Raw genomic sequence first — 24548 nt, forward strand, 5'->3', positions numbered from 1 at the left:
CTCTTCTAAAGGGCAGAAACCACAATATCACGCCAAGAAAGTAAACACAATCTTTAAAATGGGGACAGTCGCTTATGGCCAAAAGTGGCACTGCCTGAAAGCTCGGCCCGGATCACCCTGTGCCCGCTCCGATTCTTGGACCAACGAATGTGGGGCCTTCGGGGCGCCTGACCCGACTCCGACCCAGAGCTTCCGAACTCGGCGATCGGCGCTGGTGCTCGGTGGCCCATTGTTATGGGGCTGCTCACTCTCGCACGCTTCGCTCCAGACCCACGATACCAAGCGATCCGGCGGCCGTATCAGTCTGTGTCTCCGGTCTTCAAATCAGTCAGTCTCATTTTCAGTCTCAGTCCAACTATCAACGTCTCACGAGCTCCATTAGCGCGGTTCGGCGCGATTCGATTCGAATCGGTTTGGTTATTATCCATATTCCATATATCACGTCCAGCTGTTATCGAAGCCAAAGAAGCTGAGTAATGTGATTGATCACTGGCAGTGCTGCAACCAGCAATCCGAGTGAAGAAATAATTAGAAATAAAGTAAAAGTGAAAGGGTGGAAAAGTGAAAAAGTGGAAAAATGTGGTCAGCTCCAGCGGCTTCTGCAGTCTGGGAAAGTGTGCGACAAATTCGCCACTCGTCGAAGCATAGATAAAATGATAATGCGCCCAGGCTGATTTGTGTATGAAAGCGTGAAAGATAATGCCCCGCTATATATGCCTTACATAACAATTCAATTGGCTTATTAGTATACAAATGAAAAGAGTGAAACAAGCAGTGGATTGATTTAAAGCGCCAATAATTGAGCACTTCGGATGCAAATTAAAAACTTAGGATTTTACTCATCAACGGGAACAGTGAACGGCCTCAAAATGTAAGTATTCTTGGGCACAAATGAGTGATAAGGCAATTGCACAGCTCGAATAACATGGGCACTGATAATTTCCGGACTTATCTGCAGTTTTCTTGGAAAAAACAATAATACACTGCCATAAATGTGCATAAAAGTGGGTACATCACACGATTCGATTTCATGTTTCTACGCCCTTCTTGCCAATTTGCGGCTTTGGTTGCCGTGCAGTTAGAAAGCTGTCAAAAGCAAATAAAGGTCGTTCGCTACTCTCTTTGAAAGTTGTTTATCCGCCGGTTTCGGGGGAGGGGCCGAAAAGTGAAAGACGATTGATTAGCATCGTGATGAATCTGGGTTCTTTGAGTATTCATTACTCACTTCTTCCACTTAACGCATAGAGCGGAAAAAACAAACAATCATATAAGAATGGGACTTTTTTTGTTTTGTTATAATATTTTATTATTTTACTTAGTTTTTATTTGCGTTATTAATGCTTGTTCATTTTTTAAACAAAATATATATATTTAGCTGACAAATTATCAACACAGCCAGCTTTGATTTTCGAGTAGTGTTCAGTGCGAATTTTATCTCGCTACATTTCTATCAATAGAACCCGTATCTTTTTATTGTGCCTATTTCCGTTTCCGTTCACTTTGGGTACAGCAACTAATATCTTACTCAATAACTACTACCAATTGGGGTTAATTCTTTGGTAAAAAAACCAATATTTATTTTGATATCCATCGATCGTTTGTTTATCCCTCACTTACGCACGTTTGTTTAGCCCACAGTCGAGCCTTTGCTTACCTACGAATATCATTGTTGCACTGCCAGTTTCCATTTCATTGCGACTTCAAGAGGTTGCCACCGTTACAATTGCCACGATTTCTTCCGGCCTCATTACAAGGCAAATACCAGTTTACACACACGCTGGTGACGAGTGTAATTCTGCAATGTCTGCTGGGTTTTATTGAGTCGAGTGGAGTGGAGTGAAGTGAAGTGATGTGGAGTTTAGTGGCCTGGTCATGGCTTCCGTTTCGCGTTTGTCGTCGAAGAAGAAATCACCATAATAACTCTGTTAGTTATGCAGTCGGCAAATTATACCCAAAGATTATAGCTCAGCGAGGGGGGCTAACCACTTTCCATTTTCATTCACATGATCTCAGGGGGTGACCATCTTGAGATCAGCTTCTTTGCATAACAATTGTCAGATGTCTAAGTACTGGCCGTATAATTAGAGCCCACGCCCACGGCGGCCGCACACGAAATTGTGCTGCGTGGGCGTAATTGTGAATTTGTAGCTCGCAGATACAAATAGATACCCCAGTGCTCGTAATTGTAATTCGTAGGTGCAGCGCACAGGCGCTGACAACCCTGGTCGGAATTAGCCAAAGTCTGGGGGGACTTTTCCCTGCATTCCATTCCAGTCAGCGCCGATCCGTGACTCATGGCCCAAATGCGAAGCTGATGCTGGTCAAAACCTGTAGACAGAGCTGCACAAGATTCCCCTTACTCAGTGGCTACAGGAAACACTGCGGAAAATTGCCCATTACTAACATTAATTGTATATTTAAATAAAGTATAAATAAACAAATAAAGTTATAGAGTTTATTAAACATGTAGAACTGTAATTATATTTATTTAAATATATGGAGTAGTTGAATAAAACATTCGATGACATTTTTTGCCAGTGTAGATTTGTCTTTGGGCCAGTTGCTTGGCGAATGCATTCGTCGTACCAGCCATTGAACTTTGTAGCTCGGGCATCAGCAGTTATCGTTGCAAAAAATGCATATAAATATATATATTAAAGTTAAGCAAAACAACAATAGGAGAAACAAACGCGTCATCGGCATCGCTGGCATGCTCGGTGACATTTTCGATGTGAAAACTGCATCGTAAATTATTTTGACTTAATCGATCCTTCGATCGCCGATCGAAGCTGCGAATGCCAATGAAGCTGGCTTCAGCTGCAGGTTCTTTTCGTGGCTGGCCATTAATTTTTGGCCCGTGAAATTCCGCTAATTGATATGCATTCGGCATTTGGCCACAATCGCGGGTCGTGAGACAATCGTTTCACATTCAATATCGTTTTCGTGGCCTGTCAAGCATTCTATGTATATAGTTCATTGCTGCCTAAACTGTGTCACCCCACCATGAGTGTGGGCGATTTTGGAGGTGCTGAAGCAAATACTCGGATGATACCAGAGCCAACGTCAAATCTGGCCTAGAGAGTTCGTTGATCGGGCCAAAACATCGATGAGACATCACCTGTCCATGAACAAGAGTTCCAAACTGGTTGGCAGTTGGGAGAAAGAAGTCCCCGAGCAATTCCCATAATGAGATGGAACCGCAAAAGAAGCATAGCATTTACATATTGCATACAAATTAAAGGAAATGTTTCAACCTTAAGGTATTTAAGTTTTTATGGTAGCTTTATTAGAAATAAATAATTTGGATCAGAACACTTTTTACCAGCTTTATTTAACTAGCTCAATTTTTTGTGAGAAATAGTTAAGTTAATAAATAGAAAATAACTATTGAAAGATTAATTTTGCATAATAAATAGATCGAAAGAGATTGTCTTAGAGAGAATTAAAGTCATTACCAACCGAACTAATAGGCATTGCTCTATTTCCTTTTCAGTTGCTCTTATTCTTGTGACTAACTTCTATTGAATTATTTCTTCCTAAGTATGTAGTTCATACTGTTCTGAGTTAACATATGTTCCAATCGATTAATCCAATAATTTTAATAGCAAGTAAGAGCAATACCGCTTAAGGCTACCCCAGATTTCCTTGTAAACTGATTCACTGCTCCACACATTTGCTCACTTTCACCTTGAAGTTAATTCTGTACTTTTGCCGATATGGGGACTCTTTGTGTTTAGTGATTAAACACGATTCCAAGCAACCGGCCACGACCAGCCAACACCACCGATCGTACGTGGTTCCGATTTAATTCTGGACAAATCACGTTTGGGGGCTGAGATGGGAGCATAAAACTTGAAGACCCCTGCCAAGGCCAACAGAGCCGGCTTTAATCTTCAAATACGTATTTTCGCCATTAGATTTACCATCCGCCTCGCTTTGCAGGGCGGCTGGAGATACAAATGACATGCAGCCGGAGACACTTGAAGACAGTTGGAAAGTGCTTTAAATTTACTTTCTGCGCCCAGATTTCATCTCCGAACTGCTGTTTCTCTCTCCGCGCAGTTGTACAATAAATTAAATAGACCAAACAAAAACAAGAAGTTGACGTTTTTCTTACGCTGTAGTTTCGTCAGTCGAAATGGTAACGATAATTAAAGTTTTGCATTACCGCAGCTGCCTGTGATTAATGGGCTTTGTTTCGCATACGCCCCGTTGCCCCACCGCTCAAACCCAACCCAAAACCGCCCCAAAAACAAAAACAAAAACCAGCTCAAATTAAAACGAAAACGAAATCAGCCGAAGGAAAATCAGCCACTTAATGCAAATTACAGAGACAGATACAAAGATACAGATGCGAAGATACGGCGCGCAACAAGTGTCTGCTGTGGAAATGAAGTTGCCACATGTGGCAACCGTACCACCGGGTGCTCCAGCCTCATAAACAGCCCCATATCATGATGATCATACCCCTCATAATGACGATGATCCATCCACCCAAGTACAAAGCGGTTGCGCTGACAAGCCCATGTATGGGCGTCGGTTTTTTATTTGCCCGGTTTTCGAAGCAGCTCACCGCTGTTTTTCGCATTGCATTGAATGGAATGGAATGGAAATGGAAATGAAAAGGAAAACGAAAACCAGGTTTGCAGGTCGCTGAGATTTTTGAGTTTTTCGTGCGCGCCGAAACTTTGCGAAATGCTAAAATTCCTTTTAACTTTGTGCCACATCAACGGTGGGTTTCTTAACCAACTATTATTTAGCAAGTACTTGTAAAAAAGAGTGTTAAATATCACTGTTTAAAATCATTTATATTTTAAACAGCTTATTTGGAATTCAAAATACCGAACATGACCTAAAAAATGTAAACTGTAATTAATATAAAATTCAGTTTATATTGTTTAAGACATTTTTTTTTAATTCATAGAAATATGTTTTTCAGCATTGAGTATGCAGCCACTATAGGGTTAATCTGTTACTGCCCGTTAACAGCGACAAATGGTCACCCAAAAAGCAGGCCGTCCCACTCGCACACTCCGCTCGTTACAGCCGTTAAATATTCGATTTGTTTTGGATCCGGCGCAGCGCTGCTTTTATTTGTATTTTGTTTATTTGCCTTTGTTTACTTTTTTTGCATTTTCTCTTGTGTTTTTCTGTTTTTGTGGCCGTCTGTTTTCGACAGCGCTGAACTTGGACAAGAACTGGTATTGAATTTCCCAACTCGAACCGGTTTCGTTAACAGCGGCTTAACCGATTCGTGGCGATTGATGGGCAGTGATTGAAGTACATATTTCGGGGTCTCCAAAGCTCGTAGAATCTAAAGAACCCGTTTCCGCTTCCCAGGCGCCCGCAAGAAGTGATTTAGAGTTTGCAGACATGCCAATCGCTGAATTAATGGAGCTGCCAAATCAATTAGATGGGCTGCGACTTAATTAAAATTTGTTTGCCTAATTAAAAGCCAGCACAGTCAGTGTGAACGAACGTGCACAAGCGATTCTTTGTGGTTCCTCCGCCAGAAACTCGAGATCTCCAAGACCAAATCCTCTTTTGTGGGTCGCATGCCAGCGGAGAAATGCAGTTCTCAGTTGGAGAAAAGTCAAAGCAGCAGAAGCGGAAAAAGAAACAAATGCAGAAAGAGAAAGAGAAACAGACACAGAATCAGAACAAAATGCAGCGCCAAAAGCCAATGCACAAGAATGCGAGACGAACGCCACGATCCAAGATCCACGATTCCGAAGCGGAGTTGCAGTTGCACTGCGAGAAAAATATGGCTTTTATGCCCGATATGCCTATCTGTTGATATTTACATATTTATGTTCACAGCAATTTGATTTGATTGTTTGGCTATTCATTGGAATTTCCAGCTTATTCCACATTTTCTGATTAGATATCGCTATTACAACACATGGCTTCCTGAGAGTTAAAATGGCATATTTAGGTTAGAAAATATTGGCTAAACTAGCGGATGAGCTATTTTGATATGAGCATTATTATAATATTTATTATATACTTATTATAATATTTATTTAAAATGAACTGAAAATTAAATTATATATTATCAGCTTAATTTAATCAGCAAAAGCAAAAATTTTACTGGTGGATTTGCTTTTAATTTAGCAAGGAAATCTTATTTTTAAAACATTTAAGAAGGGGAAGCATCAGAAGTAAAGATACATTTTTATCTGGAAAATAGTGCAGAATCGTTTGATAATTTTTTCCCGTGCCCCAAGAAGAACGGCAGTTGCAGCAGCAATATCAGTAGCTGCAGTATCATAAGCAGCGACGCGACGCCAATGGCAATCGACAGCAGCCCAGCACCAAAACCAAAAGTCGCAGCAGCAGCAGCAACAACAGCAAAAGCAGCAGCAGCAGCGTCGACGGCAGCAGCAACGTCGACGGCAGCGGCAACACTCGTCAGTCGGTTTGCGTTCGTCGGTCGGTGGAGACGTTTGGAGTTGCTGGCGTTGCCTCTCTGTGCTCTTCTGGGCACTCCTCTGCGCGTGTTTTTGTGTTCGATTTTGTTTCGGCCGATTCGAGCCATATAAATATAAATATTTTAGATAATGTGCAATAGGGCATAGTGTGCTAAAACGACAGCAGTGCAGTAGCCGATATCGAGTGCAACAAGTTGGTTCATTTTTGGGGCCAGAGTGAAATTAAAGCTGGCAAAAGTGAAACGCCCACAAGAAAATCTGCGTGGTGCTAGTGTGCTCTTGAAAGAATCTAGCCAAACCACTTGGCAAATTCCACATACATACATACATAGCAAATTGGTAGAAGCGAAATTTCACCAAGAACAGGCTCCGAATCTCCGATCGCCTGGTTAAAACTTCGATTTCCGTTGGGATTAGACCGAGCCAAGGCGACTCTTAATGGTAATTAAAGCAAATTGGAATGCTACACTTCCTTGTTTAAGTTGTCTAAGTCGAAGACCTTAAGAATTGTACATGGTCTTAGCTTGAGAACTACATGTAATATTTCTGGTTAGTTGAAATTAACAACATTTTGGCCCAATCGTTAGAGAAGGAAGTGTTAGTAGTGCTCTATTACTTCAGTAGTACTTTGCAAACTATCTCTGTAATAGTTCGTATTTGACTAGGTACTTAAATGTTTTATTAGGAAATTCTAGCCACGTTTTGTCGGCACCTCGACTGCAGTTAATTGTTGTCACAGGGTATTAAATGAAATCATATATTAACGCATTCTTTTTGGCCAGTTTCCGTCATGACTTAACTGTTAACTCCAATCGGTCGGTGTGCTTTTCACACATTCGCACACGGGCGAATTGGCCTCCGAACTGACCTCTTCTTCCATGTCATGTCGGATTCCCCGCTTACGGTTTCAGAATTACGGTTAGCCATGTTCCGTGGCCATGTTTCAGTGTTGTTTGGTTCCATTAGCTTCACTTTGCCAATGCTGCACGCTAATTATACGCCTCTGTGCCTTACGCGGTTATAGCCAGACCTAGTCCAAGATTTAGACCCAGTCCAAATCGCAGACTCAACAATCTACAGTCTGCAGTCTGCAGTTGCCGTTCTTTGAGGCGCTGGAGGCAGCCAAGCTTGGAATGCAGTTAATGCTCGTTTGCATGCTGGTTTTTTTTTCTATTTAACCTGTACATGTGTATGACTATCACTAAAAATAGTCAGTCAAATTTCCCCCGACTTGCCTTCGATAAGCCTTAATGTTCTGACTCACACTGTAATCAGTGGGCAGATAAGCGGTAGTCAGCGCATAAACTGTGTCACTTGTGTGCATCAATTTCGCAAATTTAATTTAACTTAAACTCAACCATAGAGGCACCACAAAGCTTGAATAATGTAAGCATTCAAGGGGGCGCATAAGTGGTAAATAGGAACTACCCTTCGAACATAAGGCAACTATCGACCCATCGGCATTGTTTACCATATAAAGCATACGCAGTGGTGTATTAACGTTTTAGGGGTTGCTCGCAGCTAGCCACCTAGCCAGCTAGCCACACAATTCAGTTGGCTAAGGGCTGCAAGAGCTGTTTGGTGGTTGGATTTTGCCACGGCAACGCGGCCAAAACAAAAACAAAGGGTTCGTTGGTTAGTTAGTTACGAAGCAGTCAACAAAATTCACGCAGTCTAAGGTCCTTTTCGTCCAGTGATGATGTAAAGTGGTCAAGCATTTAAATAACTCGATTGTGCAACCGAACAGTAAGCCAAGAATTATCCCACGTATATTCAACACCTTTTTTGGCCGTCTTCAGCATCACTAAATCATGGCCAAGACAGTTCATTAGCTCTGAAACAAAAAGGTAAAAAACAAAAAGCGAGTAGCCAAAGGGAAAAGTAAACTTTCACATTTCTAATGGCGGCAGGTTTTGTGTTTTTTTTTTCTATACAAAATGGCAATAAATTTAATTTGATTTAATTTCACGAAATTAAAATATTTCTATCCCATTTCATTTGTTATCTTCTTCCGCATTCGCATGTAAGAGCCGAGATTAGTTGTTAAGCTGCGTGTCTAATCGCTGGATTCTTGGCTCGAAGTCATCTGGGCATTATCACTTTCACCCCAACTGTCAACGACTATGCTTTCCCATCGGGAAAATCTTTCTGCCGCCCTCAGAAATTATGAACCGTTCGTTGTGATAGGGCTAACAAAAAGAAATCAAACAAAACGCTGCATCCGTTGAAAGCGATTTGCATACCTATAGATATATACGGCATTTACCATATGCTATATCTTCATAATAAATGAATGGCAGGTGCAGCTGCAGCTTAGCCTAAAAAACTGCAGCTCATCAAGTTTCTTTTTTATTATGCCGTCTTTTCTTCTGCTCAAGATGAGGTTGATTTTTATATTGTCGAGGTGTCTCGCTGTCAATTGTTTACATTTTCCATTTCGGTTTCAGACTGCTTAATATGCGAAACACTTTTATTGACCAGGCCAAAAAGCTGTTGACCGCCTCACAGCTTGATCGGCCTTAGTGGAGTCCACTCTATATAAAAGGCATTGGAATTATCATTCTGCGGCGGCTGAGCAGAAAGCAAAAAGATTTATGGCTTGTTTCAGATTTTTTCTGGGGATTCTAAGCTAATTAATAAGTGTTTAGCATGATTCAAATATTCAAAATGCCAGATAATAGGTGAAAGCTTTGTTCTAAGTTAAATTTTGTTGTCAATCAACTTCTTGCTGTCTTGATTCTATATTTGTAAAATTTAATTTGTATAGTACCCATTTTAAAAGTAGTATTGCAAGTGGTTTAATCCTATAAGGAAGAAAGAAAGCTATTAAATTCACAAATATTAGATAACACATTTTACATAAAATATGTCATTATTTTGATAACTCTCAAATATGCGAAGCTACCAACAAGCAGCAAGCTGGCAATGGTTCGCCGGGAAATCCCCATTTTGGGGGCCGGTTTGCTTTCCGCCTTGCAATTGACAAATAATCGCCAATAAAATTCCATTTCGTATAAACAAGACATTATATGTAAACAACACACTTTTGGCCAGCAGTTTCCTCTGTTCCGCTGGCAATTTGAAAACATATGTATTGTCGGCCAAAGACGTTTGCGTAATCAGCAGCTTTAGCTCTTTTATTTACATTGGTCGTGCGTGTGTGCTTGGCTCGTATATAATATTTTGTTTAAAAACCTTTTTGCAATGGCAAATAAAAATTTATTTTGCTATTCTCGCCGCGTGCTAGGCAATGTGACGACTAGAGAAACATATGGATATAACGCTTAAAAAAACAGCAGACAAGTATAAAAAGTGAGTAGGCAAAAGAAGGCAGCAGAAGACCGCTGATGAAAACGGCTAACGAACGTACCGAAAGCAGCTTAAAGGCAATTTTACGATGCCGCATGTGAGGCAGAAGAAATTGTTTCGACTTTATGTAATCGCTCATTATAATTGGCATTTGTGTGTGACAAAAAACAACACGTGAACGCGGGGGGTGGTGGGCGGTGGTGGGCGACTGTAGCTGTGGGGCGGTAAACAATTGTCAGGTGCGAAGAGGCGGTGGGACAGTATTGTGGCCTGGGTTTTTGTGCAATGCCATATACTCGCAGTCGGCCAACATCGATCGCATGGCGATAAGCCAGCGCATTCATAACGTACGAGTATCAAGCATACGCAATGTTGTACACCGCACTGATTTCTCGCTTGCCCAAGTTTCGGTTTCTTTCGGCTTCCTTGAAAATTGTATAGAAATAATGTCAATTCACCATTTCGTCAGGTAATATGAGTCAAAACTCAAAAAAGAGGCTTAAAATGCTTTTGCAGATTACACGATTTTGTCACCGACTTGGGTGCTACCCACAGTATTTTTAACAACGAAAAGAACCTGTGTTTTGATTGTTAATAGTAAAAGTATTGGCTTTGGGTTGCATGGAAAATGTTTTTTTGATGTTTTAAACTAATTCCTATAGACCTTCTTTCTATGACGTTTATTTATTTAGTTTTATTTGTAGCTTAGACTATAAAACAGCAATTCTATGTTAGAAACTTCTTAAAAGCATTTATTGTTTTTACTCTGATGTAAGAGATATAGGGTTTGATGGTTTTTGCTTTGTTTTTGGTTGTTTAAGTAATAATGATATTCTAATTTACTTATACTAAAAGTCATGTTTAAAATCGGGAACACGTTGACAAACCAGCTTATCATCACCCATAATTACTGCGATCGGGCACGCCTTCAAATATAATGGGTGGCACCCAATTTGCATTTGCATGAACAAGATTTTCACGAGCTTTCTCTTCAACTCTCTGTTTTTTTTTTTTTGTGTTCCAGGCCCGGAGGCAACAGCAACATTATCATCAGCGGCAGCAGCAACAACTTGGCCGGCTGCATCTTGAATAGCCGAGAACGTGATCGCTTTCTGGCCAAGATCGGAGCAAGCCAGCGCCATGGCGATGTCACCTGTCTTGGATGCGGCTGCCAAAGCCGCTGGCCGTGATCTCAATGGCAATGCAGCAAGTGCAACAGCAGCATCAACAGCAACACCAACTGCAGCAGCAGCAGCAGCAGCAACCACACCGCGCAAAACGAAAAAGACAATTATCAATTGGCTGGTGAATAGTGACAGTGAGAACAACAATCGGCCGACGTGCGATAAAGCCGGCAAAGATAATCCAAATCCGCATCAAAATCCGAATAGCCAAGCAAATCCGAATCAAAACTGCAGCTGTGAGTCGCGGGCATTTCGCGATTTCCGTGGCGTGCAAACCTTGCGATTGTTGTGGAGCAGGCGCATCAAAAGTGCCAGCGAGGATCAATGTCACTCCCCAGTCCACTGCCACACCTCCTCCTCCTCCTCGCTGGGCACATTAAAAAAGTTAAATAAAAGCGTTAGCTGTCTGGTTAACGCCTTTAATAACTCGCGCGATTGCGCCACGCCGGAAAAATCGCTGGCAAAACGCGCGGCCAGTTTGCACAATTTGCAGGATTCGCAGGCGAAGCATAAGCAATTGCATAGGGAAAAAGATAACTTCTACAAGTACAAAAACGCCGAGCAGGCCAAAATGCAGGCCAAGTTAAGAAGCAGCGCCGACGAGGCGATTTTAAACGCCAGCGAAACGCGCGCGAAACGTGACGACAGCGGTGGTTTACCTGAAGTCAAATCGTATAATTTGAACACCTTATCAGCCGCAGATAAGGTTGCAAAAGTGGCGAAGGGGGAAGCTAAGACGCAGAGAAGGGTGGAGGAGCCGGTGGGAGAGGCGGAGGTGGAGGTGGAGGTGGAGTTACGAGCCAAACGGGAGCGCAATCGCCTTGAGGGTCTCAGTCTCAGCGCGGCGAGCGCCCAAAGTGGGGGCAGCAGCGAATCGCTTCAAACCACCACCACCACCACCTCCTCCACGCCCACACACAGCAGCGTGACGTCATCGACGGGTCGGTCGGGCGGACGTCGCAAGTATAGCTTTAAAACCCATGCCGGCAAGTCATATCATCAGCACCATCATCCGTCGCGCAGGACTAGCAACATGGATGCCTCAAGTGGTGGTATTAGTATGGTGGCCAAACTTACCCATCAGTTCAACGAGATTATCCAAAAGGATGCCAAGCTCCTGGAGCAGGTCAAGCGGAACAATGGCGTTTGGATATCCAGGGGCACTCATGTCTACAAGATCGTGGAGAAGCCAACGTCAGAGGGAAAGGGATTACCTAACGGCGAGGAAAATCGCATTTCGACCGTTCAGCGAAATATCAAAAAGTTCGAGAGGCTGGAGAAGCCGAATGTGCCCTTGAAGAGCGAACAGCTGATGCGGAAACATCTCGAACTGATGAGGGGCAGCAGTCTTCCGCGGGGTCCGCGAATCAAAAGGAATCTCAAGCTACCACCGGGTAGTGTGGGCATTCCAGAACTGGCGATAGTCAGCGAGGAATTGAAGACTCCTACTTCCGAAGAGCAAGCTAAGCAACCAAAGTCAGTCCAAAATGAATCACTGCCCAATCATCCCGAAGAACTGAATCAGTCGAATGACAGACCCAGTGATGAGTTGGCTGTAATTTTGGGGGAGGACGGCGCCGAGGAGGAGCTGCGTCAGAAGCAGCGGAAGCACAAGTATGCCTCCATATACGAGAAACTCCGATTCACCTTCGCGAAAGGTAGAAAATCAGCGAGTCCCTCACCCACGAAGGCCCAAATCCGGGAGGAAGTAGCCATAGATGAAGAGCCCGTCAAGGAAAACACATCCGAAGATATGGTTACTCGGAAAGAAGATTTCACATTGGAACTTCCCAAAGAGGTAATACCTAGATCAGAAGACCTAGAAGATTCCTCACGCGCCCTGCTTATATCCCCGTGCTTTGAAGCCGATGCCAAAATCCTGGACGCCCTTGAGGCAGTGGACCAAAAGCTCAAGGTGCTCAACCCCCTCAACGATGTGACCACCGCAGACGGTGAGCGGGAGCTCCTCCTGGCCGCCAACGATGACTTCGAGCAGCGCATCCTGCCCAATAGCTCCTTTGTTTACCAGGCGGCCAACAAGCAGTACTCGAATAACCAAATTCTGCTGAACCAGGCTGTCAATGTTACCCTAGTGAATGCCATCGAGGGTGAGCAGATGATTATGGAGCAGAAGCAACTGATGAAGGTCAGAGAGTTGGAACTCACGGAGAAGGGCGAAGATCAACCCCTTAAGCCAGCGGAAAAATCGCTAGAGAAGAACGAAACCCTGGAGCCTGAATCCCTCTACGAACCCATCACACCTGTTATGGATGAAACCAAGACTCAAGCCCAGACATCCAGCCTCTTTAAAATATACACCAAGAAATCAGAGATTGTGGAGGACATATACCAAACGGTTGAGGAGGCATCCACTGTCGAGGCGAAGACGAATAACTGGCTGGAGGGCTACGAATCAATAGCTGGATCCCAGGAGGCATGTCCCTTGACGTACGATGGCTACGAGTCCTTCGCCCCGGAAGAGGTGGTAACTACACCCACTACTCCATCTGCCACTGGCACACTGGGCCGGAACACCCGCGATGAGCTGCCTGAACTGCCGAAGCCCAAGAGGGTACTCAACAAATCACCCATTCCCATGCGACCAGCACCTCCAAAGCCAGAAGCCAAAGAGTCGGAAGAGGATGATAATATATACGACACCATCAAGGGCTGCTACGAGTCCATGCACTGCAAGGCAACCTCCTCCTCGTCCAGTGGAGAAGCCACACTCACCACGGACACCATTTCCCTGAGTTCCAACTGCTACGAGAGTATCTCCCACATCCGGAGAAGCCGAGTGGCAACTACTCAGAATCATGGTCAGGGTTCGGCGGGCAGTTGCATCCAACTTTCGAGCAGCGGCTCCACATTGACTATCTCCTCGGATCACAAGACCAACAGCCTTTATGAATCCTCTCTGGCGGCCACCGGATGCGTGGTCTACGGAAGTGCCAGTGTGGGATGCAGGTCGTCCTTGGGCAGTAGTGCCGGAAGCAGGGACAGCGGAAAGCCCGGCGATAAGAGATCCTCCATAGCCGGCTCCAGTGACAACAGCGATGCCTGGGTGGACATTTCGGATGGGGAGATTGGCCACACGACGATGGAGGCGACCACCAACGAGGCCCAGTTCATTGTGTAAGTACTATATCTCACATTGAATGTGCGTATCTTTTAATACAAAAGGAGCTAATTAAAAAAATAAGTAAAGTGTAGATAAATGAGAAATGAGATTGGAATTTTGTTTATAAAAAGAAAATAATTAAGTAATGCGTTATTTTTTCAGTGAACTTTTTTCATTTAACTTAAAGTATATAAATATTGTTCAGCGTCTCATGAGTCTGTAGGTCAGGTTGATATGAATAATGTTTTAAGTATACACACATTGCAAACCGGGAGAAAATATCGCAATGTTATTGTTATTTATTCACTGCCCGTTACGCAAAACCGATTGCGAGTAAAAAACGATTGGAATTGCAATCTTCCTACAGCTGGGCTATATAAATTCTGCGTAGATTGCTTATCAGTTTGTTTGGGTTTGCTTATCTAATCAGTTGATAAAGGACAGGATACCGCAGGGGTTTTTATCGTCAGAAATTTTGCTTGCCGCCAATGAATGGTGCATAATGGGTTGCAACATATATATAATAATCATTCATTTCGATGTAGAGGTTGACCCCAAAACTGTACTAAGAAGCAGGTCAAGGTAATTTTGGCTTTGATATCTGAATTGTATAAGGTAGCAGGATTAAATTCGAAAGATTTGTAGTATTACGCAAACGAAACTAATATATTATTAAGATAAATGCCCATATTTGGTCACTGTTTTACTTTTGCACATACTTAATCTTATTTAGGAGTAAACAACTGCCACAGATTTTTCAATTACGTAATGATAGCAAAATAAATGACGTTTATGTTTTTCTGCACACGCTTGCTATAGCTTATCTAAGTTGTTCAACAATAATGCACACAAAGAAACAATTTAAAACAGTTGCGAACTACAATGGGCTCTTAACGATCTTTTAATAGTTCTTCTGATCAACTGATAATTACCACCCCCAGAACTTTTTGTTAGCACTTAATTAGTACAAAGTCATGCTGTGCTCCATTTGATTGTTTCGACATTTGCCGGCTGATTGAAAGTAGTCCCCACTCTTTAGCGGCCCCTATCAATTAGAGCGCTGACCTACAATTTCTCTGTTATCAGCTGATAAGATTGGCGGGCCTATGGAGGCAATCTCTGGAAATGCTGAGAGCCCAAAATCAATACAACTACTCAAGACTGTCAATTGTTACAACTAACCAAAGGAGATCAGTTGTCTGGAATTAGTTTGATCGATCGGATTTTTAATAATGAAGTACTTAGCAATTCCCATTTTTAGTCAATTAAATTACTTAAATTGCTTTATTACTTTTGATTTTGTTTTTAATATCTCTTGTTGCACTTGCTCGTTTTCAGTGTAAGGGAAAGGTTTAAGCCACATCGCACCCGGAGTCCGGATTGGTCGAAACGCATCAGAGACAAAAGACTGCAACAGAAGAAGGCGATAAGCTGCATAGAGGGTGAGTAACAAATAAGTTAAGAACGTATGTATTTAAGTATGTTTTCAAGACCTAAGAATGTGCTCACTGTAGATTGGAAACAAATGGATTGCTACTTTGGCTGACCTAAGTTACATTGAACATTAAGATTAAAATGAAAACTGTATTCCTAAAGAGATACATTTTTTAATAACTTTCGGCAAATTTCTTCTAATTAAAATAATGTTTTAATTCAATATAAACTTTACAAATGATGTGAAAAACGTTTTATATTAATTAAATTTATATTTATAAGACTCGATTTTTTTGTAATAGCGGGGACTTCCCTTCATTGGAGCTTTTTATGAAAGCCATGTATTCGACATGCGTAAGCTTTGATCGCGGGTTCGTGTCCGCGCTAAACGTCAACATCCACAAATAGCATCCACAGCTGTAAAATGTCAGCGCTTCAAACCAATAATTATCAACTGTTTAATTAGACCAAGTTGAGGCCACTTATTCATTTTGCCTTTGATGAATATGCATAATTGGCTGTGCTCCACTCAAAAGTTTGCCCCAAGCGGCGTCTGGGCTCCTCGAAGGCAAATGCCAAATGTGAAGCGGAACCCGAATTGTTAACGAGTCAAGCAGCTAACAGAGCGGATAATTAAGCCACCTTTTTACAAATGAGAGTGAGAGTGAAAAAAAATGGGCGACAGGTTCCACAATAACTACACACTGCTAAAAATGTTCATGAATCCCAGAAAGGGTAAAACTATAAAAAGAAACAAGCAAAGTCTGTAACAGCGTTGCTTTATACTTCAAAAAAAAGATTAACATGTCGGATACGTAATATTTTTAAAATTTATTTTCCAATCCACAGTTAGCTATTTTAACAACTACTTAGAAAGCAATCTAAAGAAATATAACTATTTAAAAATGTTGCCAAAAGAAATAATATGTTGCAATTAACGAAAAATAAAATGATTATCGTGGCTAAGATATCTAAAATACATTTATATTGCTTATTAATGGTAGTAAAAACAAAAGTTAAAATCTGTAAAATCCATTTATATTGCCCATTAAAATAGCAGTCGCGTTTAAACGAATTCCTAAACACTCAACAACATAGGTAACTATTTATTCATCTTCGCATCCACTTTAAGATTCTTCTTTCTAAATACCACTAGTAATATGCCCACATCGTTTTGCGCAGTGCACAATGCCCATAAAGTGGACGCAGTGTGCAGTTACTGCTGCTCCGTGAGTGGGAATGGGATGGGGATGTTGGGCAGCAGTGAGGCGCTGCTGCTCTCCACTGGCAGCTGGGCCTCTCATTCGTGCCAACGCGCTCAACTGCGACGGTCCGCTGAACAAAACGGTCTGCGGAAAAAACGCGAAAGAATTCGTGTGATAAATGTGAATACCAGTGGGATAATAATTAATGATGCTGCTCTAATGTCAACCCGTGACAATAAAATAAATCAATTGATGTCGTGAAGTGCACATAATATTAGGAAAGCTCTCAGAGAGTTTGGAAAAATTACAGTGAGATAGAGAGAGAAAAGAGCTAAGTGCATTTTTGCACTACAAGTTTTTTGTTGTAATATGTGTGTGTGTGTGTGCGTGTGTATGGTGTTGCTGCTTTTGGAGACGTCACGAACTGAAACCGACTGTTGTGCTCGCCCTTACACCACCCCCTCCCCGATCAACCATAAAAACATTATTTTGTTGTTTTTCTGGCCATTATTTGTTGCTGCCTTTGCTGGCGATGACGAAATTGTTTAGCGAAAACGAAAACCAGTCTAGAAATATAAAACTCGAGCCAGCGCCAGCCCAAGCAACCTTGAAGAAGTCTTAAAGAAACACAAAGCGAAACAGGGGAGATAGCCGTTCGGCAAACTCAATTGGCCAAAGGAAGCGCAATTCACCAAACACGGCGATGACTTTTGAATTAAAAGACGTGTCATAATGAGTCCAACTATTGCAAAAAGGCGGTGTGCAATATGCAATGCGAACTAGAGTGCGAATTTGACTTCGCAAACCAGTGAACATGGTCGTGTACAGAGGCAAAAACCCAAGCAAGATCGAAGTTTGCCTGAAGTTTGCAATTTTTCACGAAAAATATGTTCACATCACTGTTTGAGATTAAATGGATCATAATGAAATATTTCCAAGATGTTCATTACTCCGTTGAAATCCTTAACATTAACATTAATCATATTTCTATAAAAAAATTTATTAGGGACATATGCTTATGTTAGCAACTTTTTTGTGCCGTTTAAAACTTCTGTCAAAATTCCCTCAGTGTTGCACAATGCGATAATCTCTCTAAGCGCTTCCCCTGTCGCCCGCCAAAAAAGGGGGTTCAGCGAACGCAGCTCCACTTGGCAATTGGAAAATATCTGCTAATGGTTTCATGTTTCATGGGTGAAACCGAGACCCGCAAACCGGCAGTGCGCTTAGGCCCAAGCTCAAATCCGCTAAATGGAAATTCTCAGCTTAACTTTTAACTTTTACCCGAGGCACGTTCAACTTTGGCTCGTTACCGCTGACACGCAACGCCCGCAGCGAAAGTGTCGTGGAAATTCCGAACCAAAGTCACAGTCGCTTGAGGCTCAAAAAAAAAAAAAAATGTGTATAAATTTATGAGCTTGCCGCATGCAGGAAAATGCATCCCAAGTGAAGATTTCCGAATGAATTCACCTCTTCAATTGGATGACTCGTCGTTGTAGCAGTAACTGGAATTTAACAAGAATGATTAGGCTCTTGAGACGTATAATTACACTGAGGAAATGTAAATGCATGTTGTGCCTATTTCAGTATTAATTTTAATGACTAGGTGAGAGTGCATTTTCACCACTTGAAATATACAAAATTCAACAGTTTATCAAATGTGCGAATCAACTAAGCTCTCTCAAAAAAAGAAAATACATACTAGAATGTGTGTGAACATTCAAATTGCAGATTGCTTGAATTATCTATTTAAAATAATGTAATAAACTACATTGCTAAATATAAAATACTGCTATACCCTGACATGTATAAAAATAATGACCAAAAAAGCAGTAAAATGATGTGGAAATCTTTAAAAACTAAACAGATCTTGAAGAAGAATGGCCACTTAAATGGAGTCATTTACGGCATGAAGCAATCCAAAAATATCTGTAAAAACAATTTTCCTACACTGATCGTCGTTCCTATCAGCCATTATCCGTTTCCTACGTGACCAAGAGCCGAGTGGAAGACAATGACATCGATTGGCACTTAATAATCTTAACCTTAATGCGTCAGGCGATCAATCAACCGTTCGATCCGTTGATCAACTGGATTTTTGCCAGCTGCATAGCAGTGTTAATTGTTAATTGTTTATGCGTGAAGAGCGGATAGAAACAACAGCAACCAGAGATCGTCAAACTGCCGGCCTTGCACTTGCTGCATTCCAATAAACAAAAGATCATCTTCGTCTGCATCAAATGTACATATATGTACATATGTACATTACATATGTGGCAAAGACGGTGCAATCGTATGTATCGCATGGCCAGACCATCTTTTTCTCCGGTTTCTTTGTTTAAGTCTCACGCTAAGGCGATGGGGCGACTAATGAAATAAACCATTTCCGTATTGGCATTGTTGCGGTACGATATGAACATTCACTTTACACGCACCAACAAAAGCCTAAATTCGCAGAATTTCGCCAGGGCATACACACTTGAATCCGTGAGCCAAAACCATAACTGGAAACCGGTAACTGCGGCCTCATGGTGGCCAGAATCTCGGCGCGCAGCTCCTTGTTTTCGGGCCAGAACCCCATATTTCCATATGCCCACGCGCAACAAGTGTCGCCGCCAAAAGTATCTCGTTTCGTTCAAGATATGGTCACGTAAATGAACACAGCTGCGGCCAAAGTTATTATTTCATATTTTATTTCTTGAAAATATAGCAAAGAAAATATATTCCGATGCTTGAAATCGTTGTAAAATATATTCAAAGTATTTAAATAGAAAGTATTTATATGTATTTTATGTATGAATTTGATTACTGTAAGTAAAAGGCCTGAAAAAACTATTATGCCTGGAATGCCATCTTATTTTTATGAACCAACTAACTTTTGGTGCTATCTTGCTGACCGCGCTTGTGGCTATACGTTCGCAAGCCGCATATCTGTGTAAACTCATATCCATGTTCAGCGCAAAGAGCTCGGATCGCTGCCTGGTTTTACTGACGCTCTCGAACCGGTTGGCATTCGCTGCGCTTGCCTGCCCCTTTGTCTACGTATGTACTAAACTACGTATACGTAATATGCGAGCAGATAGCATCTGGTCTAAGCACTTTGTGCTCGAAACCAGCTAGAATTTTCTAACTTCACACATGGGTTAACTGCGAAGTCGGTGTGTAGCCGCGTGAATAAGTGCTTTAAATTTAGTTTGAAAATTGGCAAATTCGTTAGTTTTTAGAGTATTCGAGGTACGGCACCTGCCACATCATGGTGTTTGATTTTTCAGCTATGTCTGTTTATCACTCGACATTGTATCCCCAGCGACTGTCTGCATTCAACCATGATTCCATTGTAATTTGCGCTATTTTGCATGCCCTGGCTTTGGCTTTGGGTGTTTGCTTTTATTTTAGTTCGCTTTAGTTTAGTATAGACCTCGCTGCGTACTAGTTTGCATACCATTGGCTCCATATGGCCAGCAGCTGGATTGTTGTGACACTTGAAAAGTCGGTTTAATTAGCATATCGGACAGTGGGCTGAATTGGTCAATCAAAAAGGGCAGACAATTGCTGCAGCAGCTTTAATTGCTTTCAATTGAGTGCAACTTGCTAAGAATACAGTTCAGAAAACCAGAGTTGAATCTCCACACTCAACAAAAAGGAGATCAAACTTCATTTAAAGGTTCTGAAATTAAATTTACCACACAAATACAACATTTAAATTCAAACGAAGAAAGGTTGATCATAATTTAGAGCAGCTGAAGTACGAATCAGACGATTTCCCCATGAATTTTTAAAGTTGTCATTAAATAATGGTTATATAAAATGTTGAAAATTTCTTTTGGTGGAAATCGTTTGAAGTCGCAGAAAATCAATAGTTCTTGAGTGCAGCAGTTTGTTCAATTAAGCGAATCACTGAATCCGTTGACAGGCTTCTGACCCCAAAGATGTGACAAGATGTCGGCGTTGAATCGCAGCAATGGCCAGCGCCTCAGCTGCTCCGGCAGTCTGAGCAGCAGCGGCCATCCCGCCGATCCGGTGACCTTGCCCCGGAAACGGCGACCTCGAGCACGTGGCGAGGTCGGGGTCACCTGTCAGGGAAGCAGCACCGTCTATCTCAACGGACCCGTGTCCGCCGAACCCATTCGACCCGCTCCCGAACCCATTTATCAAAACGAGGCGGCGGCCATTAGCCAGCGCTGCAGTTACAGCCACCAACGAGCCCAACTACTGACCTCCATGCGAGTGACCATCGCGGAGGGGGCCGAAAATACCGCAAAGGTCACCATGGCAGTGAGCACATTCGTAGGTTCGTCCTGGTTTCATAAATTGATTATAACAAAATAAACTAAGAAACTTTCAGCAAATTCATGTTAATATATTTAGAAGTCCTGAAACTGAACTAACTGCTTTCCATTCTGCACCCTTTCAGATGACTCAGACCACTACTACGAGACCCTGTCGCCACTCGGAAACAAACGCCATTCAACACAGCTGGTGCGGCAGAGCCAGGATGGAAATCGGAGCGGAGGGGTGCGTTCCTCGCACCGCCGGAGCAAGAACCACTCGGCATCTGCCCACACATTGGGCGAGCACGTGGTCATCTCGGATGATTACGACTCCTTTGAGACGGACAGCGATGATCACGGCGATGGTGAACCCGACCTGCGGCTAAGGAACGTAAGTAGCTAAACTATGCTTGATAGATTCACCATGATAACTCTGCGGAAATCCTATTTCAGCACAATGACAGCGGCGTGGACATGCGCAACCATCGCCTGCCAAAGCCACCTCCTCCGCAGAACCAGGTATATGAGTTCGTGCGCAAATTCAAGGACTTCATATCCAGCAAGAAATCTCCAAAGGGAAGTCAGCAAAAGCTGTACGAGAACACCCCGGCATCCACGCTATTCTACGTGGAGTCCAGCAAACGAACGGAGGACGTTTACGAAAACACTGAATACGCCCCAGAGCGGATTCCAGCTCCCGGAACCAAGGGCCACCAGGAGCAGGCTCCGGTTCTGAGGGCCAAACAGAAAAACGGCAAGAGCCTTCGCTCCCGTCTTCGTAAAAGTCTGGTCGGCTCCAGTTTCGATACCAAGCAGCTCTCCTCGCTGGCACCTACACGAAGCACCTTCTACGTGGAGGACCCCGAGGGATCATTGCCAGCTCTGCCATTAGAGCCAGAGATCCACGGTTCCGGAGAACTGGACTCGGGCTTCTCGGACAAGAACTGCACACCCTTGCCAGAGGCACAGAAATTCTCAACAGTGGCGCGCAAGGCCAAGAAAGAGGCAAAGGCCAACAGGCGGCGCACCACCATTGGTCTGAGACCGCACGATCCACCGCCGCCTCCACCGCCAATGACCGGCAGCAAATCTCCCTCGGACCCGGAACGTGACCTGGATGCTGAGCAGACTACTTCCTGGTACGCCGAGTGCGGCGTCTTTAAGCAGGCCACCAATGGTGCTGTGTCCCCAAGAGGCGATGAACCGGTCACACCCACTCCTAGTGGTCACGGAGGCGTTAGTTCGTGGTACGCGGAATCGGGTCTCTACCAAACCAGCGGCGTATCAGTGGCCAGCTCCAGCGGCAGCTCCGGCGTGTCCACCGGTAATGAGGCGGGCCTGGGCGACGAGTTGTCCTCGGAGCCACATAGTCTGTTCTCCAATGAACCTCTATACCAGATGTATAGCGCCGCCAAGCTGGAGGTAAGTGAATCCTCCCCATTACCTACTTTAATCAACATTCGCTAACGATAATATTTCACCACTTTAGTCGATCACCCGCGACCTGGAGGCGCATGGATCCTCAGATGGCTACGAGGAGATTGGCCAGCAAGCTAAGGCAAAGCCCGAGCCACTGGTTAAGCCCAGACCCACTGCCCTGCAGTTGGTGGAGCCCAAGAACGGTCCTTCTCGCACCCTGTGGAGCGAAATTCCCGAAGTCATACACTCATGCATACTGCGTAAGTAAATAGCTTGATTTTATCAGGGAGAAAGCGGCTTAGGATATATACAATCAACTAACTTATTCCTCTACGAATTCGTTGCAGCCACTTTGACCAGTCGGGAGCGCAGTCTGCAGGAGGCCAAGTTCGAGATCATCACCTCAGAGGCCAGTTACCTAAAGTCTCTTAATCTGCTGCGCCGTCACTTCATGAATCACAACGCCTTCTTGGACTCATCCGTGCTGAGTGCCAAGGACCGGAAAGCACTGTTCTCCTACATTGTGCCCGTGCACGAATGCTCAGAGCGATTGCTCACGGAACTGGAGGCCTGCTGGCAGGACAACATCATGCTGCTGGGACTGAGTCGCTGCATCTACGAGATCGCCGAGCGGCACTTCCATGTTTACGTGGCCTTTTGTGAGCATCAGGGCAGAATGGATAGAACTCTGCGCCGTCTTAAAGAGTCCAAAGAATCTCTGGCCTTCCAGCAGCACCTGGAGCGGCTGGAGGCGAGTCCCAGTTGCTGCGGTCTCAATCTGCACTCCTTCCTGATGCTGCCCATGCAAAGGATTACCCGCCTGCCGCTCCTGATCGATGCAGTGTTCAGCAAGGAGTCACCGCTGAATCGCGAGGAATACGAGAGCTGGAAGCTGACGCTCGCTCTCGTCCAGAAGGTAGTGGGTCAGTGCAATGAGGCGGCCAACCGCTGGGAGCAGGCATTTGAGCTGGAGCGGATTGCGCGCCAGCTGGAGTTCCCCTCCCATGTGCGAGCGCTGGCCATAGCACCGGTGGGAGTGCCGCGAGCGGGAGCCAAGCCCCGTTTCCTGGTCAAACGAGGCGAGCTGACGCATCTGCTGTGGCGTGGCGAGGATGCCAAACTGACCTTCGGCAAGCGCCTGACGAAGATCAGCATATATGCCTTCCTTTTTTCGGATCTTCTGTTGCTCTGCAAGCGTCGTGGTGAATCCTGCTTCAGTGTTTTCGACTATTGCCCCAGGAGCATGCTCACCCTCGCAGCCGGCGATTCGCTGCCTCAACTTCCAACCAAGGACCTGAAGGACCAAGCCGGCAAGAACCTCATTCTGATGACGCTGCTCGAGAACTGCGACCGCAAGACCGTCGAGCTGGTGGGTTATCTTACTCTTTAAACCCCATTTTCTTTGCTAAGATGAGTGCTAACTATATGTTCCCTGCAGTTGCTGTCTTGCCCCTCGGTGTCCGACCAGCAGCGCTGGCTTCAGGCCATGAGACCGCCCGAGGCGGAGACGCCCGGCGAGAAGCTCTACGAGTCCTGGGACTGTCCTCAGGTGGTGGCTAAGCACAGCTATGAGTCCGACGAGCCAGACGTTCTTCAACTGGAACTGGGCGACGTCGTCAATGTTTCCCGCAAACTGCCCGACGGTGAGTGACTTCAGAGGTGTGATAAAATGAAAAGCAAACCTAATAATTTTAATCCTCCATGTAGGCTGGTACCAGGGCGAAAGGATACGAGATGGAGCCGTAGGTTGGTTCCCTGGAAGCTACACCGAGGAACTGAATTCAGCCCATGTCCGAGCGCGGAATCTGAAACAGCGGCACCGTCTGCTCACGTTTACTGCCACTTACCTGGAGTCCCAAAAGAGCAAGTGAAAACGGGGATAACACTAAATAGCAACGCCAACTCCATAGTCCGCAATCAACTCTAAGTGAATTACCAATAGCCGAACACTTTAGGAAATGTGATAATTATTTAAATCGATGTTAGTATTGATTAATCGAAAGTCTTAAAATAATTTTCCCTACCAAGTAAGCAATAGAGAGTACTTCAATTTAATTATAACCGTTTAGTGGTAAATAAATAAATAAATAAACAAGCGAAATTTATGAAAACAATTATATTATGTACTCTTTACTCAACTAAAGCGACTGTTTCCTTGATTCCCTGACCTTATATCC

The 24548-nt window shown here is 43.7% G+C and overlaps 1 protein-coding gene across 4 annotated transcripts; it reads left to right on the forward strand.

Moving 5' to 3' along the window:
* The first annotated feature begins 353 nt into the window (after positions 1-353).
* On the forward strand, positions 354-24488 carry LOC117138998 (ephexin-1). 4 transcript variants are annotated; one of them, XM_033301075.1, is made up of 9 exons: positions 354-871; positions 10765-14059; positions 15384-15487; positions 21096-21343; positions 21406-22374; positions 22442-22631; positions 22719-23740; positions 23810-24014; positions 24079-24488. In XM_033301075.1, exons 2-9 carry the CDS (start codon positions 10881-10883, stop codon positions 24240-24242), a joined length of 6081 nt encoding a protein of 2026 aa, XP_033156966.1. In that variant the 5' UTR covers positions 354-871; positions 10765-10880; the 3' UTR covers positions 24243-24488. The 4 variants fall into 4 exon arrangements, with proteins under 4 accessions (XP_033156966.1, XP_033156965.1, XP_033156967.1 ...); XM_033301074.1 differs by lacking the exon at positions 354-871 and adding an exon at positions 6430-6872; XM_033301076.1 differs by lacking the exons at positions 354-871; positions 10765-14059; positions 15384-15487 and adding exons at positions 16770-16864; positions 20595-20972.
* The last annotated feature ends 60 nt before the right edge of the window (positions 24489-24548 follow it).

The sequence above is a fragment of the Drosophila mauritiana genome, chromosome 3L, assembly GCF_004382145.1.
Source record: "Drosophila mauritiana strain mau12 chromosome 3L, ASM438214v1, whole genome shotgun sequence".
NCBI lineage: Eukaryota > Metazoa > Arthropoda > Insecta > Diptera > Drosophilidae > Drosophila > Drosophila mauritiana.